Here is a 19125-nt window from a genome sequence, read left to right as displayed (position 1 = left end):
CTCTCTCTCTCTCAAGATACTTCTATAACCCTACCGCTTTGACCTAGCGTTTGATCATTTGGCCTAATATCTCTTTACATGGCTCGGATTACATTTTGCTTCATGATATTTCTTTCGAATGCCTTGTGTGAAATTCTATTACTTTAAAGCAACTTTTGAGCTATAAATGGTTGTTGACAGTGGTGTCCCCCCCCCCCCCCCCCCCCCCATGCACGCACCCCCAAAACTGTCATTAAATCTTGTTGTGGGCCGGCGTGGCTATAAGAGAAATGATCACTTTGTTCCATCAAGTGAGCATCATTGAGAAAGTATCATCCATCCACTTTCAGGAGCGGCAAACATAGGGTTAATACAAGAACTTTGCCTCCGTCCTGAGGCCAATTTTAACCTTGCCGACCTGACACAGGCCTAGAAGATGGGCCATTAAAATGGCCCAGTAACCTGGCCCACTGCAATCCCACTGCCCTCCAGTGGGCTGGATTATTAACTTTATTTTTAATGATGGGGAGTATCCAAGAAACCTGAAGCAACGGTAACACATCTCATGGCAACTGCAAATCAAGTTGCTCCAAATCTCAACGTGAACCTGAAATATCCTGTTCAACCAGTGAAAACTCAAAAGCAACCAACTAAAAAGCAGCAAGCAGCCATGGTTTGAACTCAAACCACCTCCAATGAGTCATGAGGGAAAGGCCAAAGTGAATAGCAGGGGAAGACGAATCGAACTCAGCCCACAATGATCCAGCAATCAGTTGGATTGGCATTCATGTCGAGAGGGCTAGAATACAAGAGCAGGGATGTACTGCTGAGGCTGTATAAGGCTCTGGTCAGACCCCATTTGGAATATTTTGAGAGAGGTTTTGGGCCCCGTATCTAAGAAGGATGTGCTGGCCTTGGAGGGGGTCCAGGGGATGCTCAGAAAACGATCCCAGGAATGAAGAGCTTGTCATATGAAGAGTGGTTGAGGATCCTGGGTCTGTGCTAAAGGAAGGGGTGGGGGGGATCTTATTGAAACTTACAGGATACTGCAAGGCCTGGATAGAGTGAACGTGGAGAGGATGTTCCCACTAGTAGGGGATACTAGAAGCAGAGGACACCATCTCAGACTAAAGGGACGATCCTTTGAAACAGAGATGAGGAATTTCTTCGGCCAGAGGGTGGAGAATCTGTGGAACTGATTGCCGCAGAAGGGTGTGGAGGCCAAGTCACTGAGTGTCTTTAAAACAGAGACATAGGCGGCACAATGGCGCAGTAGTTAGCATTGCTGCCTCACGGCGCCAAGGACCCAGGTTCGATCCCGGCCCCTGCCCGTGTGGAGTTTGCACATTCACCCCATGTGTGCGTGGGTTGCACCCCCCACAACCCAAAGATCTGGATTGGGGGGAAAAAATTGGGTACTTTAATATTGTAAAAAAAGAGATCAATAGGTTCTAGATTAATAAGGGGATCAGGGTTATGGGGAGAATGTAGGAGAATGGGGCTGATAAACATGTCAGCCATGGGCAGCACGGTGGCACAGTGGGTAGCACTGCTGCCTCATGGCACCGAGGTCCCAGGTTCGATCCCGGTTCTGGGTCACTGTCCGTGTGGAGTTTGCACATTCTCCCCGTGTTTGCGTGGGTTTCACCCCCACAACCCAAAGATGTGCAGGTTAGGTGGATTGGCCACGCTAAATTGCCCCTTAATTGGAAAAAATAAATTGGGCACTCTAAATTTATTTTTTAAAAACCTGTCAGCCATGATCGAATGACGGAGCAGACACGATGGGCCGAGTGGCATAATTCTGCTCTTATGTCTTATGGTCTAATCAGCTGACAGTGTACAACCACACAAAGAAGGGTCACTGAGCTAAGACACCGAATATAACTGACCACCCACATTACAGCACATTCACCAATGTAAGGAGGGCAGCACGATGGCACAGTGGTTAGCACTGCTGCCTCACAGCACCGAGGTCCCAGGTTCGATCCCGGCTCTGGGTCTCGTATGTCCGTATGGAGTTTGCACATTCTCCCTGTGTTTTCTCCCACAACCCAAAGATGTGCAGGGTAGGTGGATTGGCCACACTAAATTGCCCCTTAATTGGAAAAAATGAATTGGGTACTCTAAATTTATATTAATTTTGTTTTAATTCAATGCACGGCATAGTTCTTATGAGGAAAGGTGGACTGAATTTTATGAGGGAGTAAACCGACTAACTTTAAAAAAAGGCAGCCTTCCCAATGTGGAGAGTGGGACATCCACCACACAGTGGACTGAAGTCCCGGCCTAAAGAGCTACCAGCCAATCTGATCGGCTGACAGCTCTTGCAGTCCCAGCAATGCCAGGACACAATATTGGGTGCGACTGGGACTGCAAGCAGGCCCATGATGAGGAGTGCGAATGATTACCGAGACAGATAAGTCGAGCCTTAATGGTCAGGGAGGGTTCAGGCACCCGACCGAGGGAGGGGGTTGGGGAGGAGGGTTTTTGAGGTTAAGCACGGAGGCATAAAATGGTAGAGTGCCCCCAATATAAATGAGATATCCCCAAAAAGGATGACTTCCCCACAGCCCCCTTTCCCCCTCACCCTTTCCTGAACTTGGGTGAAAAAATGGCGTCTGCCTGTATCTGCCTAACTGTTGAGGTGAATTGAATCCAAACAGTTGCTAATTGGCCACTTTAAGGCCTCAAAAGAGCTGAGGGCAGGTGAACCAATCAAACAATGGCTGTTGTCTATTTTGTTTTGTTGAAAGAGGTGCAACGTGCGTACATGTCCCTTCTGTCTGCAATGAATGCAGCCTGGGTATTAACATAAGTAGCTTCTAGCTTGCGTAAAGGACACGCCACTGTGCACCAACTGATAATCTTAAATTAGTTGTCAGTATAATTCTTCATGCACTCCGGAGTGCATGATGGCAGAATCCTGTTAGTGGCAAATACCACTCGTGTCGTGAAACGATTAGCTTCAAAATAACTGCCCCTTGGGAGGAGGGGCACAGCGAAGAGGGACGGGTCGAGAGATTCCGATAAGGTTCGTTTAGGGAGAGATGGGAGGGTTCGCAAATGACTGATATGCAATCAAAACCACTGAAAAATATTTCAATCCTGAGTTATTTCCACGTGTGTTATACCAAATTAAATTGCAATGACACGTTCAAAGAAAACTTACAGAAGCCAGTAAAACTATTGAACTTTGCAAATTCAACAGGCAGGGGCAAAATTGATCACCTGTCTTCTCAGAAAAGAGCAAGTCTGCAGGTTTGAAGATTAGTCAACATCCATGCCATTAAAAGGTTAAAGGTAATACCTGATTGCTCACAAGGGTTGATTGACATAAGTGCAAGGAAGGCAGCAAATAAGAGTCTTGATGAAATTAACTCGAGTGAATACGGAGAAGGACCCGACTGCCTCTCGTTAACTCCACTGCTGTGATCGGCCACATTCAAATGGACCTTTCCCAACTCCCTCTCTGCAAGTGCAGCATTGTTGCTCAATTTTATTAACAGGAATGCCTAACTAGCCTGGCATGCTGCTCAGCAACAGGCACAAGGCGAAGGAGGTCACATTGCTGAACTGGACAACCTTTGTGGGTTTTTTTTTTAAATACACAACAATGACCCTTGAACGTTTTTGTAAATATAGCACACTTCCATCAAGTTGGATAAATCATTCGAACAGCGATCATTTCCAATTGCGTGTTTGCACGATTGGGATGGGGGCGGGGGAAGAACACTGAACAAAGGTCAGTGACACCAGTGAGACCACACTGGTTCAACATCCTTTCAATTGGCCAATCAGCAGAGAGCATGGAGCACGACTCCAGACGGTCAAAGCGATTGCCCCATTTATAAATGTCGACCTAAATTGCTCATCTCGCGAGCATTATATTTCTTTGCCGTCTGTAATACAGCTTTTGTCAACGTTACCAAGTATTAGTGACAGATTTCTAGCTTTTGCTCAACTATACTTACAGATGTCTGGTTTTAATCCGTCTGAGAGAGATCAGTTATTTACAAACATTATTTCATGGGCTCTGAACATCGCTGGCAAAGCCAACATTCGTAGTCCAACCCCAATTGCCCTTGGGTGCTGTGGTTTGCTGGGCTATTTAATAATAATAATAATAGCTTTTTGTCACGAGTAGGCTTCAATTAAGTTACTGTGAAAAGCCCCTAGCCACCACATTCCGGCGTCTGTTCGGAGAGGCTCGTACGGGAATTGAAATTGCGCTGCTGGTCTTGTTCTGCTTTATGAGCCAGCTGTTTAGCCCACTGTGCTAAACCAGCCTCCGAAAACCCTAAAAGCAGTTTCACTGACTGTCAGGGAGAGGCGGTGGCGTAGTGGTGTTGTCACTGGGCTAGTAATCCAGAAACCCAGAGTAATGCTCTGTGGACAATGCAATGTTTAACGTGCAACGAGATACATGTCGATGTATCTTTGTGAATATCTTTTGTGTGTAGTTCAAAAAAGTGTGTGTATATATACATAATCCGAGTTAATTGAGAGCAGCATGGTAGCACAGTGGTTAGCACTGTTGCTTCACAGCGCCACGGACCCGGGTTCAATTCCCGGCTTGGGTCTGTCTGTGCGGAGTCTGCACGTTCTCCCCGTGTCTGCGTGGGTATATGCTGGGTGCTCCAGTTTCCTCCCACAAGTCCCAAAAGATGTGCTCATTAGGTGAATTGGACATTCTGAATTCTCCCTCAGTGTACCCAAACAGGCACACTAGCAGGTTTTCACACTAATCTCATTGCAGTGTTAAGGTAAGCATACTTGTGACACTAATAAAGATTCTTATTAATTCAACAGGGGGGGGGGGACACTAATAAAGATTCTTATTAATTAAACGGGGGGGGGTGGTTACTACAGGCAGGTTGTCTGTGATGTCTAAGAGATGAAAGGTTAACGGTGTTATGTATCTGCATTTGCAATTAGAGGTTATGGTGGGTTTTTGTTACAAGTAAATAGGTTCGATCTGAAATTTGTATTGTGAGATAAGCGGGGAAATAGTTTTTTCAGTGCTGGAATTTCAAAAGGAAGTTCAGAGTTGAAACGAACATTTGTGTCTTACTTGGTATTTTGTACGGAAACAGGGAAAGATGTATTAAATTTTATTGATCCAAAAGCAGAGACAAAATAGAAAACATGAAAGATTTTCATATTTGGAGAAGTTGAGTTCAAAGAGGTGTTTAAGGAGAATGAAATTAGAGATGAAAGGGGGAAACAGAAAGGGGGAAACAGAAAAGGGTGTAAAACTAAGTTGAGTTTATTTGGGGGAAAGCCCTCAGTCCAGCAATTAAAGTTTTCAATTGGAAGCAGTCACCCAGGGTTAAGTCAGGCGTGTCTCCTGACATTAACATTTCACATCAGAGTGGAAGTTTTTGAGAAGTTGTGAGATCAACCTTTATTAAAGTGACAATAATTCGGTGACTTTGATAATATTTACCGGTCTTTTATGGTTAAAATCTATAGTGGGTTGTTGCCAAAGGGTAGTTTAATTGTCTAGTTCTGACTAAGCATGTTTCTTTTGGAGTTGTACTATAAGAAGTCTTAACTGTGTAACTTTCAACTTTGCTTTTCCTGTTAATAAATCTTTAAATTAAAATTTCAATTGTGCTACTGGAGTTGTAGCTTTTTGGGATCAATAGATTCCCACAGGGATCAATGTGAAAGCCAGAGATTGGCTCCTTCAGACACACCTCTTGCCAGGAACAATAGAACAATGTACAAGTTGAAATACCATAACATATGCGGGCAGCACTGTGCGTTCCTAGCTGATGTAACTTGCAAAATGAAATACATCACTAAATACGCTCACACTGTGGTTAGCACTGCTGCCTCACAGCTCCAGGGACCCGGGATCTATTCCGACCTCAGGTGACTTGTCTGTGTGGAGTTTGCACTTTCTCCACATGTCTGCATGGCTTTCCTCCGGGTGCTCCGGTTTCCTCCCACAGTCCAAAGATGTGCAGGTTAAGTGGATTGGCCATGCTGAATTGGCCTTGGGTGGCGTTAGGGGGATAGTGTAGGGTTTGATACAAGGTAGCGTGCTTGTTCAGAAGGCTGGTGTAGACTCGATGGGCTACTGGCCTCCTTCTGCACTGTCGGGATTCTATGATTGACCAGGTTCCATCTAGTGGCAGGCGCTGGTTGGCACAGTTAGCAGCTACCAGCACTGACTAACCTCTGACACCAGAGGGAGCCAAGGAGTTCAGGAGCGAAGCCAGAAGTCAGGAGCCACTCAGGAACTGGGTAACGGAGGAGGTGGGAGGAACGGGGTGGGGAGGAGCCGGCCATGCAGGACACAGGGAACCCAGCCAGAAGCTTGCCGAGGGGTCAGGAGCGAGCGGCTGTAGGTGGGACTGAGAGTGAAACTGAATATCAAATAAAGATATTGCCAGAAATCTATAAACAACCGTACAGTGCAACGCTATATGAGCCGATGTTAAGCATTGGATTGTCAGCTTTGGTCTTTCTGCAAAGCCCTGGAGAAGGACAACATTCCGACTCAGAGGCAAGACCGTTGCTAACTGGGCCGTGGCTGACACACGACCAGCATGTCTTCTGCTGAACACAAAAAAGTAATTGAAAATGGTGTATTCACCCATATAAATTGACTTATGGTGCATTACATGGTCACAGGCTGTCACGTTCATATACTGCATATAGCTCTTTCCTCAACTGTTCTTGCAGCTTTCCACCACCGGATGGTGCTGCAACATGGCCGGACTAAGCCAGCACGGGACAATGCAGTGTAATAACACCTTCTGCTCTCGAGATGGTGCTCTCTCTCTCTGCAGTACTGCTGAGGATTAACAATGACCTTGGGCGTAGCCACAGAAGTTTTCATTCTGTTGCCAAAGGTACAGCAAAAGAGGCACGGTCAAACCCCTGCACTAAATAACATTTAGCAGCTGTCTCCTGTAACATAACTGATTGATTCTTTGCCTACAGATAGAGCCAAACGGTGGGCAGCACGGTGGCGCAGTGGGTTAGCCCTGCTGCCTCACGGCGCCGAGGTCCCAGGTTCGATCCCGGCTCTGGGTCACTGTCCGTGTGGAGTTTGCACATTCTCCCAGTGTTTGCGTGGGTTTCGCGCCCACAACCCAAAAGATGCGCAGGGTAGGTGAATTGGCCACGCTAAATTGTCCCTTAATTGGAAAAAATTGATTTGGTACTCTAAATTTTTTTTTTTTTTTTTAAAAGATAGAGCCAACCTAAAAACGGTCAAAATGTAAATAACTCTCTCTGTTGCGTTCAACACCTGGAAATCTTGACACTTTTTCACTGCATTGCCCAAGTTAACTCTTATTTTCCTGCTCTATCCCTTTTTCTTTAGAAGGGGCAATTTTAGTGTGGCCAATCCATCGACCCTGCACATCTTTTTGGGCTGTGGACCATCTGAATAATCTCCAATCCCAGGACTGCAGGTGTTGGCCATGGAGTGAGTGGTGGCACATTTGGTGGCTCCCGCTCAAGGTGGGTTTTTCTGTCTTTTCCCCACCCGGAGGGCAAAGTATTTGAGGGCAAGAGGTGCAGGAGTGGCCGGGTGTGGTTGGTGGATGGATCCACAGACTAGGTGCCACGGACTCGGTGTGGTGTAAGGAGGAAAGAAATGTAGGAGCAGGAGAGTCCTCGTAGTATACCATCGGATCAGATGGCAGAGCACAAGGGGGGGGTGGTGGGGAGCTCTGCCTGGCCAGTGGTCAACAGAACATTGGCGGGACAGGGGGCCTTTGATTGGCCTTTGGAGATGGACTGAGTGCACAGACTGCAGGCTCACGAACCGCCGAGGGCGATGGTGATGCGGTCGCACCGTTTCTGGACAAGGAAAAGATTCTTCAATGGGCGAGGCAGACCAGGAAATGTACCAGGGAAGGAACAAGCTGCTGTGCGCGATGGAGAGTGGGATGTTATAGGGGATGCTGGTAGTTCTGGTGAACGGTGAGGATGGAACAGCCCCCTACATTGACACAGGCTTCCAACTGCCTGATATTAAAGGAGGATAAGGATCCAGAGCAGTGCGAGTCGTACCGCCCGATATCGTTATTGAACGTGGACGCCAGGTTGTTGGTTTTCGGGATACAAACTGAATATGGGAAAGAATGAGGTGTTCCGGGTTGAGGCCAGGGGGAAGGAAGGGAGATTAGGGGAGTTGCCATTTAGGGTGGTGGGAGCGAGTTTTAGTTTTTGGCAATGCAGGTGACGCAGAACTGGATGCAGTTGCATAAACTGAACAAGGCCCGGCTGGTGGATCAGATGAAGGGGGATTTTAAGAGGTGGGTTTGTTGCCGCTGTCGCTGACGGGAAGGGTGCAGACAGTGAAAGACGGTGCTGCTGAGGTTTATGTTTGTATTTCAGAACCTCCCAATCTTTGTCCGCAGGTCATTTTTTAGGAAGGTCAATGGGTTGATTTCCAGGTTTGTGGGGGTAGGGTAGACCCGCGGGTCCAGCGGGCTTTCCTGCAATTGCCAAACATGATGAACAATATCGCTAGGGTGAGGAAATGGGCCATGGGGGAGGGCTCGATGTGGGGGCAGATGGAGGCGGCATCGTGCAGGGTGTTTGAGGGCTTTGTTGTTGATGCCTTTACCGTTCTCGCCAGCAGGCACTCCCATGAGCTAGGTGATGGGGCCAGAGGGTGCCTCAGTGTGGACACCGATTTGTAATAATAATAGGTTTATGGGGTGGCGGGAAGTAGGGACTGAGCACTTTGGCGACTTCTTCATACAGGGCAGATGTGGAGGGCTGGAGGACCTGGAGGAAGTCTGGGAGTTTCCCTGGGGGAATGGCTTTAGGTACCTGCAAGTTTGGGACTGTAAGGAGAGAGGTCCCGTCCTTTCCTGGGCTACTGGCCCGGTGGTTGCAGGACAAGGTGCTGTCGAACACAGAAATAGGGGAGCGGAAGGTGTTGGATATTTAAAAGGCGTTGATGGAATGGAAGGGAGCCCTGGTGGGGGATAGAAGAGGAGTTAGGATGGGAGGTGGGGGTGGAAGCCTTGCGTAGGGTGAACATGGCCTCAGCCAGTTTAAGGCGGTGCATGGGGCACATATGACGGTGGAGGGGATAAGTTATTTGAGGGGGTGGAGGATAGGTGTGGGTGGTGCGCCGGTGGGGGGGGGGGGGGGGGGGGGGGGGGGGGGGGGGGTTCCGGGCGTATCCGAGACGGAGGGGTTTCTGGCAGAGGTTCTTGGACGTGATGTCCGAGGTTCTGGGTGCGGAGGTGGTCCCGAATCCAGAGGTAGCGATAGTCGGGTGTTGGAAGACCCGGATGTCGAGGGGGCGGGCGAGGCCTTTGCCTCCCTGATAGCCCGGACAATGGATTTTGCTTGGGTGGCGGATCTCGGAGCCGCCGTTAGCGGGAGTGTGGGAGAGCGACCTGGCAGAATTCCGGAGGCTGGAGAAGGTCACGTTCAATTCGAGGGAGTCGACAAATGGGTTCACCCCAAGGTGGAAGCCGTTTATTCAATTCTCTGAGGAGGTTTGAGGGGTTGGCGAAGAGGCAGGTGGGTTAAGTGGTAAGTGGGTTAAAGTGGGGATTGCGAGGATGGCTTGTGGCACAGCGGTTAGCACTGGGTCTGCGGCGCTGAGGTAAATCGCCTCATTGTTCCCCTATCTTACTTTTGTAACCACGAGTGTGACAGGTGAACAGGATTTGGTGCCCGTTCAGACATGGGCAGCAGGGATTCCCATGGAGCAATGTGGGAATTAATTGTAACCGTCAAGCCCAGAGATAACAAAAAGGCACAAACGAGGGTTTCAATGGGCGAGCGGAGTTGGGCCAAGGTTACGGAGATGGAAATAGGCGGCAGTACTGATCAGAAGCTGACCTCAGGGGTGAATACCACACCAAAGTCGCAAACTGGTTTCATCGCGGACTGTTGCCAGGGAGATGGATGGCATCGGTGTCAAGGGAAACAGAGTATAGACCAAAAATGGACCAATATTTATAATTTGTGTCATTTTTCAAAATGTACATCACTTACCAGTAATGGTGCAGGCATCCCTTTGTACATTGCTGCTGGAAGCATCTTCTAGGCAAACTGCCTCACTCACGTAGTGCACCTCATCAGTGCCCGTGGCAAAGGCGTGAAGCGGGCAATCAAATGTCTGTGAGGCGGACAGGGCGTCAGCCGAGGCTTTTTCACTGAAAGCTGTGGCGTCCAGCTTGACAGCTTTCACAGGGTCAAGGAAATTGCCATTGATTGAACGAGCGTCGGTCCCTTGATCCGGGAGGCCAAATACCAGACCTGCCTCTGTGACTCTCCTGGCACCTTCAGTGCACCTAAAATAGCGAGAGAGAGGGTACACACCGTTACACTCTGAACTCTCATCTTGGTAACTGGAGTAACATATCGCAGAATTTCTTTTCGTAGCGAAACACAACTCAAGATCGACTGTACGGCAGGAGCCAGCGGCAGCAATATTACATCTCAATAGTCCACTGGAAGCAGGAATCAAACACTGGCGTTCACAGAAGATCGGCACGCGTCTGGCGGACACCAGAAAAGAGCGTTTTGTGCAATATTCGGAAATTCAATAGGGTAGAGTTTCTGCTTGGACAGTCTGAGATTTCGGTGATAAATGCTTGTCCCCAATTTTCCACTCAAAACCTATTTCCATAACTATACTGCAAAATCGGCCACGACCTCATCCAGTTGGGCAACAATTTAGAATTTTGTTTTACATATTGCTTTCAAAAATACTTCTCAATGTATTTACGAGCTTTCTGTAGTTTGACTAACGCCGCTGAAAGTAGTTTTATCACAAAGCAGACAAGTTCAAATCAGTCTCAAAACCCCACCTTTGAGTAATCCAACTTTAAATTGCTAAAGATATACACCAAGGGCAGCACGGTGGCCTAGTGGTTAGCACTGCTGCCTCACGGTGCCGAGGACCCAGATTCAATCCCGGCCCTGGGTCACTGTCCGTGTGAAGTTTGCACATTCTCCCCGTGTCTGCGTGGGTTTCACCCCCACAACCCAAAGATGTTCAGGGTAGGTGGATTGGCCATTCTAAATTGCCCCTTAATTGGAAAAAACAAGAATTGGGTACTGTAAGTTTATTTTTAAAATATATATATATATATACACACCAAACTATTTTCGCGGGGTGCGAAAAATGGATCAATCGTTTTTATTTATTTTATTTCATCACGAGACTTTGCGGTGTGAAAAATGGTTGTCGTTTTTGTTGTAATAATAATAATCCTTATTATTGTCACAAGCAGGCTTACATTTAACACTGCAATGAGGTTACTGTGAAAAGCCCCTAGTTGCCACATTCCAGCGCCTGTTCGGATACACTGAGGGAGAATTCAGACTGTCCAATTCACCGAACAAGCACGTTTTTTGGGACTTGTGGGAGGAAACCGGAGCAGCCGGAGGAAACCCACACGGACGGGGAGAACATGCAGACCACGCACAGACAGTGGAATCGAACGCGAGACCCTGGCGCTGTGAAGCAACAGTGCTAACCACTATGCTACGGTGCCGCCCACTAAACTGCCCATAGACATTGTGCAACCAGCAAGACATTCCCTCAAATCTGATGTCCATTCCATCGCAGGGACCCCCATAGGGGATCTCGGGTGTCCGTGAGCAAGGGAAGAATTAATGAAGCTGATCAACCAGGAAGATGGAAATTCCCTCACAGTCCAAACTGGTAAGCACAACAGAGAAGACACAAATTACTATGAAACAATGTTTATAAAGTGAAATATGGACAAAGACAGAATAGAAAGGTGCTTATTAGCCGGAACAGACACCATGGGCCGAATGGCCACTCTGTGTTGTAAAGCTCCGTGATTCTCTCTACGGTAAATTCAAATGGGATTGATGGTGAGGGTACAAGGGGCAGGCCGAAACTGTAAAAACAAAACTGAGAGAATGCGGCTCCAAGTTTGCAAAATGCCACTTACTCCTAAATGCAGCAAATCAAACTTTGGATTTCCGTGTTCAATTGTGTGTATGCCGATGGGTGTTGCTGTCAAGCCTACCCAAGGTAGGTCTGACAGCAACATCCTTTTGCAGACACCGGAAACCTTGTCATCTATATTGCAGCAAAATCAGGTCAATAAGGCAGGATGACCAAAAGCTTTGTCAGAGTCAGGCTTGAGGGGAATCTTAAAGGGGGAGGGGGGGGGGGGTAGAGAGGAGAAAGAGGTAAGAGGGGGAAATGTGTTTCAGGGAGGTAACAGCCACCAGTAATGGAGCAATTAAAATCAAGAATGTCCAATAACCCAAAATTGGACCACAAGGTTTGGAGGAGGTTTATAGACATTAGGAGGGGTGAGGTTTTGTGAGGGCCACAAAAAATCCAGCACGAGTTTGTAGAATTGAAAGAAATAACTTTATTTGCAATTTTATATACACAACAGCAGCAGTACTCCAGTGCTGCTCTCTCCTCTCTAGCTGGTTTCATACTGGTCAGCTCTATTTATGCAGGTGACTCTGCTAATGATTTCTCCATCCCCCTCATTGGGGTAGCTCATACCCACTAATGATTGTGGGATAGGCAATAGTCCCCAGCCAGTAGTAATCAGGCAGGTTATAACACTGAGGTCAGCACAGCTGCTTCACAGCTCCAGGGTCCCAGTTTTGATTCCCGGTTTGGGTCACTGTCTGTGTGGAGTTTGTACGCTCTCCCCGTGTCTGCGTGGGCTTCCTCCGGGTGCTCCGGTTTCCTCCCACAGTCCAACGACGTGCAGGTTAGGTGGATTGGCCATGCTAAATTGCCCTTAGTGTTCAAAAAAGGTTGGGTGGGGTTACTGGGATAGGGTGGAAGTGTGGGCTTGTGGAGGATGCTCTTTCCACGAGCCATTGCAGGCTCGATGGGCTGAATGGCCTCCTTCTGCACTGTAAATTCTAACATGAGGCCAGGGGCAGCACGGCGGCGCAGTTAGCACTGCAGCCTCACGGTGCTAAGGTCCCATGTTCGATCCCAGCTCTGGGTCACTGTCCATGTGGAGTTTGAACATTCTCCCCGTGTTTACATGGGTTTCGCCCCCACAACCCAAAGATGTGCTGAGTAGGTGGACTGGCCACGCTAAATTGCCCCTTAATTGGAAAAAATGAATTGGGTACTCTAAATTTTAAAAATAAAATAAAATAACACGAGGCCAGGTGGTGATTTGGAAACAAGGTTTGGAATTTTGTAATTAAGGCCTTAGTCAACCGGAAGTCAAAGTTAATCAGAGAGCCAATAAAAAGATTTTTTTTAAAGTTGGTCAGAGAGCACCGACAGAACTCCTAAGTGTTACCACGTCAACTTGCATGTGAGGCACAGGTGACAGCCAGAGATTTGATTTATCAACAAATCCAAGTCATGGTATCGAAAATAATCCAGAGGTTGAATAAACTCGGTTTGTTCTCACTGGAACGACGGAGGTTGAGGGGCGACCTGATAGAGGTCTACAGAATTACGAGGGGCATAGACAGAGTGGATAGTCAGAGGCTTTTTCCCAGGGTAGAGGGGGCAAGGTTTAGAGATGCACAAGGCAAATCTTTTCACACAGAGGGTAGTGGGTGCCTGGAACTCGCTGCCGGAGGAGGTGATGGAAGCAGGGACGATAGTGACATTTAAGGGGCATCCTGACAAATACATGAATAGGATGGGAATAGAGGGATACGGACCCAGGAACTGTAGAAGATTTTAGTTTAGACGGGCAGCATGGTCGGCACAGGCTTGGAGGGCCGAAGGGCCTGTTCCTGTGCTGTACCTTTCTTTGTTCTTTGTACTTGCTTGGCGACAGCCTCTAGTCATGAAAATCTCTTTAAAAGGTCGTCACTAGACAATCTGTTTCAATCCGCCTTGGAATAGGTTGATCCCTTACAAAATCAGCAATGGTAACCGACGTAAGTAATTACCTAATTATCCCAAGTGGTATTTAATTCCCAAGTCATTATTCACAGGTTCGACAAAAGAGTGTGTGTGTAATTATAATGGAAGGTGTCACTCGCCAAATATGTAACTAGAAGTTAGTTGGAACGTATTAATCTCTGTCTGTTGCATCTGCCACTCAGGTGAATAGCTAACAATAGAATGCAGTATGGAGGCATAATTCATTGCATCAGTGATATGAAGTAAACTTTAATAACACCAACATTTAATAGTCTGTAGACACAAATAAGTCAACCGAGGACAGGAACTGTTGATGGTGGAAATGTAAAGTTCTAATTGACAGGCTGATGCACAAGGTGGAGAATGAGCAACTGCTCGGCCCAGGACCGCAAGGAACTTCAGAGAGTCGTGAATGCCGCCCAGTCCATCACACGAACCTGCCTCCCATCCATGGACTCCATCAACACCTCCCGCTGCCGGGGGAAAGCGGGCAGCATAATCAAGGATCCCTCCCACCCGGCTTACTCACTTTTCCAACTTCTTCCATCGGGCAGGAGATTCAGAAGTCTGAGAACACGCACGAACAGACTCAAAAACAGCTTCTTCCCCACTGTCACCAGACTCCTAAATGACCCTCTTATTGACTGACCTCATTAACACTACACCCTGTATGCTTCAACCGATGCCAATGCTTATGTAGTTACATTGTATATCTTGTGTTGCCCTATTATGTATTCTCATGTATTTTCTTGAATTTTGTTTAATTCCCTTTTCTTCCATGTACTGAATGATCTGTTGAGCTGCTCGCAGAAAAATACTTTTCACTGCACCTCGGTACACGTGACAATAAACAAATCCAATCCAATCGTTTTTTTTTTAAATCAGCAGCTTCCAAATAGTAAGTACATGTACACAGCAGCCTCAATCTTTGATCATTTTTATTGCTGTATCCAGTTGTTAGCAGCTCTTGGTTTTAAACAGCCTATTTACTCATTAACAAGGACCAGCAATTCTCTGGTATTTGAGGCAAGCAGACACCACTTGGGTGTAAGTTTAGACAACGTGCAGGCTATTTCAAAGGTGGGATACCTCATAGCAGAGCTCAGCCCAATCCTCACTCAGCAATTCAAAGGTACTTGCCAGTAGGAATCAGTAGACAGGGAGTCAAACCTTTGGCTTATTTTTTTTTTTTTAATTCTTCAATAATCCACGAGGACACTGCTTGAAAATTCGCTGGCGAAGACCAGCTCCGCTCGGATTAGAGATGGACGGTGTGGTGTTCTTTGTGTTTCTTGCATTCAGGATGGATGTCGTAGTGAAAGATCATACAAGCTAAGTTCAAATACAAAGCTAACATTTATTACAATACTTTATATACAGCTCAACCACTTACTCCTATTAAACTAATCTACACTATACTAATATTTGTTTCATATACGGAGTCTTAAACTGTACTCTGCTTTCTCCTCCATTCTTTCCCCCTCTCCTCCATACTCTCCCAGAAGCCTGAGAGTCAGTCCTTTTTATAGGCCTGTTCCCAGCTCCACCTAGTGGTCAATCCATACTGGATTCTACTGTTAGCTCTTCACGTAAATGGCAGATGCAACAGACAGAGATTAATACGTTCCAACTAACTTCAAGTTACATATTTGGCGAGTGACACCTTCCATTATAATTACACACACGCACTCTTTTGTCGAACCTGTGAATAATGACTTGGGAACGAAATGCCATTTGGGATAATTAGGTAATTACTTACGTCTGTTATTATCGCAGATTTTGTAAGGGATCAACCTACTCCAAGGCAGATTGAAACAGATTGTCTAGTGACGACCTTTTAAAGAGATTTTCATAACAAGAGGCTGCAGCAAAGCAAGTTTTTGAGCTTACATTAACCCTTTATATAACTAGACATTCTACATAATGTCACAGACGGGAAACGTTGAGCAACCACTTTTCTTAATGGTCACTTCCCAGCGCAAATTTAAGCCATTGGCTTGAACAGTCGCCAACAGTCCAGCCCAAACCCTTGAAACGCCAACAGCGACACAAGCCTTGGTAACTTTGAAGAGAAGAGCAGCACGGTGGTTAGCACTGCTGCCTCACAGCGGCAGGGACCCGGGTTCAATTCCGGCCTCGGGTGCCTGTCTGTGTGGAGTCTGCACGTACTCCCCGTGCCTGCGTGGGTTTTCCTCCAGATTCCTCCCACAGTCCAGAGATATGCAGGTTCGGTGGATTGGTAAATTGCTCCTCAGTGATCCAAAAGGATAGGCGGGGTTACTGGGATAGGGTGGCAGCCTGACCTTAGTTTGCGTGCTCTTTCAGACGGTCGGCGCAGACTTGATGAGCCGAATGGCCTCCTTCTGCATTGTCGCGATTCCACAATTCTAGAAGAGCAGGCAAACATTTGAAGTAGAGGCAGACATTGGACCATCGGGCAGGAGGTGGTTAGTGGGGAAGACAGAATGAGGTTAGAATTCTCCAGCAAAGAGTCAACACAAAAAACAGTGGACAGCCGATATCTGTGCTATATTTCTGGTTTCAACTTTGAAAGACATCTATCGAAAGCAGTAACTAATACTACCACCGACAGCAATGGCAGAAAGAGTGAGGGGATGGGTACAAGAAACTGACACAGAGTGGGTACAAATGGAAGAGGCATCCTGTAAAGGAATGACCTTCCGGGCCCTGGCTACAGCAACACTTCCATCCTCCTCAGCAAGATACACAACGAGCCCAGTGGTAGCGGCCACACTGAGGACGTGGACCCAGATGAGACAGCACTTCGGGATAACCAAAATGTCCCTTATCACAGATTCCCCCAGCCATGCTAGATACCACCTTCAAAAGATGGAGGCAGGACGGGGGCAGACAGATGGTCGGGGACTTCTACGTAGGGCGCAGACTGGCGACACTGGACGAACTGACGAGGAAGTGGAAACTAGCAAGAGGACAGGAATTGAGACACCTCCAAATAAAACACTTCCTCCGCAAAGAGACAGTAGGGTACCCCGGGGCCCCAGAAAGCACGCTACTAGAGGATCTGATAGGCACAAGCAGAGAGAAGAGGGGGCTATGTGGGAAAATATACGGACAGCTACTGGACAGAGCTCAAACACCACTGGACGGGACCAGACAGAAATGGGAGGACGAACTGGGGACAGAGGTAGGATGGAGACTCTGGAGCGAAGCACTGAGCAGGGTGAGCTCCACCTCCTCCTGCGCAAGGCTAAGCCTAATGCAGCTCAAAGTGGTGCACAGAACGCACCTGACCGGAACCCGAATGAGCAGGTTCTTCCCGGAGGTGGAGGATAAATGTGAGCGGTGCCAGAGGGGCCCAGCCAACCACACCCACATGTTTTGGGCTTGCCCCAAGCTTGCTGGGTTCTGGGCAGCCTTCTCCGAAGCAATGCACAAGGTTGTGAGGGTGAGGGTGAAGCCATGCCCAATAGTGGCAATCATTCAGGGTATCGGAGCAGTCAGAGCTATGGGGAAGGGGGCCAATGCCCTTGCCTTCGCTTCCCTAATCGCACGCCGGAGAATCCTGCTCGGCTGGCGATTGGCAGCACCACCCAAAGCCACAGTGCTTCAGTAAACACTCCCTCTTGGATCCCAGTGGCGACACCAGCGTTTTCACCAACAGTGCCAAAACTAGTAGCAATCGGCTCTTCTGATTTTCTCACTATTTTCAAATCCAGGACACCCCAGGTAAATTTAATATGGGCTCACGTGTTGAAGTTCTGTCCAGGAAAGTTTCCCTCACTGTGCCCCAATCTCCCACCCTGTAAGTCGCAAGGTCTTGTTTGCTTCGGCAATACACTCTGGCTTCCCTTTGCACCGTGCGTTAACAATAGAGCTTCCACAGTTTTAGTCCACTTTCCAATATTACATGTACCGCAATGCAGCACAAATATAAATTGCACAATTTCAGTGGCACCAGGCACAGTTGTTCATGACAATATTGTAATTACCATGTATCCCGGAGCATGACAAGGGAGTAATAACGCCTGCTCCAATTAAACATGTTGGTTGCAATTTCCAGCCATGTATCACTGCAAAGTAATTCCAGGACTTTTGTGCATTTCGCAAACCTTACAGGAGGAATCACAAGCCCACATGAAATCACCCTGTTTATTTTCTCAATCAGGATCACAACAGGATAGACAAGGGCAGGCTCATTCCTGCCTCTCCATATTTAAGATTCTTTTGTAGTGAATATGTAATTCACCCAAGATCCCTCATCTCAAGGAGTACAGAACAGTCAATCTCTTGGCTATAGCACAGTGGTATCGTCGCTGGATTACCAATCCAGAGGGCCCAAGGTAATGCTCTGGCAACTGGGGCTCAAATGCCGCCACAGCAGATGGCGACATTTCAATTCAATAAAAATCTGGACTTAAAAGTCTAATGATGTACCATGCAACCATTGTCAATGGTGGTTAAAAACCCATCTGGTTCTCGCACGTCTTTTAGAGAAGGAAATCCACCATCTTTATCTGGCCTGATCTACATAGAATCACAGAATCTATGGCACGGAGACAGACCCTTCGTCCCAAACTGGTCCATGCAAACCAAAAAGTCCATCTAAGCTAACTCCATTTGGCCCAAATCCCCCCTAACCTTTCCTATCTATATATTCTATGTAGGGTCTGGTTTAGCACAGTGGGCTAAACAGCTGGCTTGTAATGCAGAACAAGGCCAGCAGCGCAGGTTCAATTCCCGTACCGGCCTCCCTGAACAGGCGGCGGAATGTGGCCACTAGGGGCTTTTCACAGTAACTTTATTGAAGACTACTTGTGACTATAAGAGATTATTATTATTATCCGTCCAAATGCCTTTTAAATGTTGTCAATGTCCCTGCCTCAACCACTTCCTCCGGCAGCTCATTCCACATACGTACCACCCTCTGGGTAAAAACGTTGCTCCTCAGGTTCCCATTAATTCTTTTCCGTCTTAACTTAAACCTATGCCCTCGAGTTCTCGATTCCCCAACCATGGGAAAAAGACTGAGTGCATTCATGTGACACAAGACACACAGCAATGTGGTTGACGCTTAACGGTCCTCTGAAATGGCCGAGCCAGCCACTCAGCTCAAGGACAATTAGGGGTGGGAAGTTATTCCTTGCCCAGCCAGCGATGCCCACAACCCAGGAATGGATGTATAAAATAAATCCCCGGAGTAACTTTTCTTGAAACCACAAGTCTTTGGAGGGTCTTCCATTTGAACATCAATCCCGGGGGCCAGGCCAAGCCATTGGGATGTGCTGCTTGCACTTTTGTCAGCATCTCTTGTCAACTCA

General features: G+C 47.5%; 1 protein-coding gene across 1 annotated transcript in view; it reads right to left on the bottom strand.

Annotated features, from left to right (window-relative positions):
* The window catches only part of trak1a (trafficking protein, kinesin binding 1a), a 226082-nt gene that overhangs the window by 117146 nt on the left and 89811 nt on the right, over positions 1–19125 (bottom strand). The window contains 1 exon segment of the mRNA XM_038796604.1: positions 9970–10268. Within this exon segment, the coding sequence (XP_038652532.1) occupies positions 9970–10268 (299 nt within the window).

Source organism: Scyliorhinus canicula, chromosome 5 (genome assembly GCF_902713615.1).
Source record: "Scyliorhinus canicula chromosome 5, sScyCan1.1, whole genome shotgun sequence".
In the NCBI taxonomy this organism is placed as follows: domain Eukaryota; kingdom Metazoa; phylum Chordata; class Chondrichthyes; order Carcharhiniformes; family Scyliorhinidae; genus Scyliorhinus; species Scyliorhinus canicula.
The sequence above is the reverse complement of the archived record's forward strand: the minus strand, read 5'-3'. Positions and strand labels throughout refer to the sequence as shown.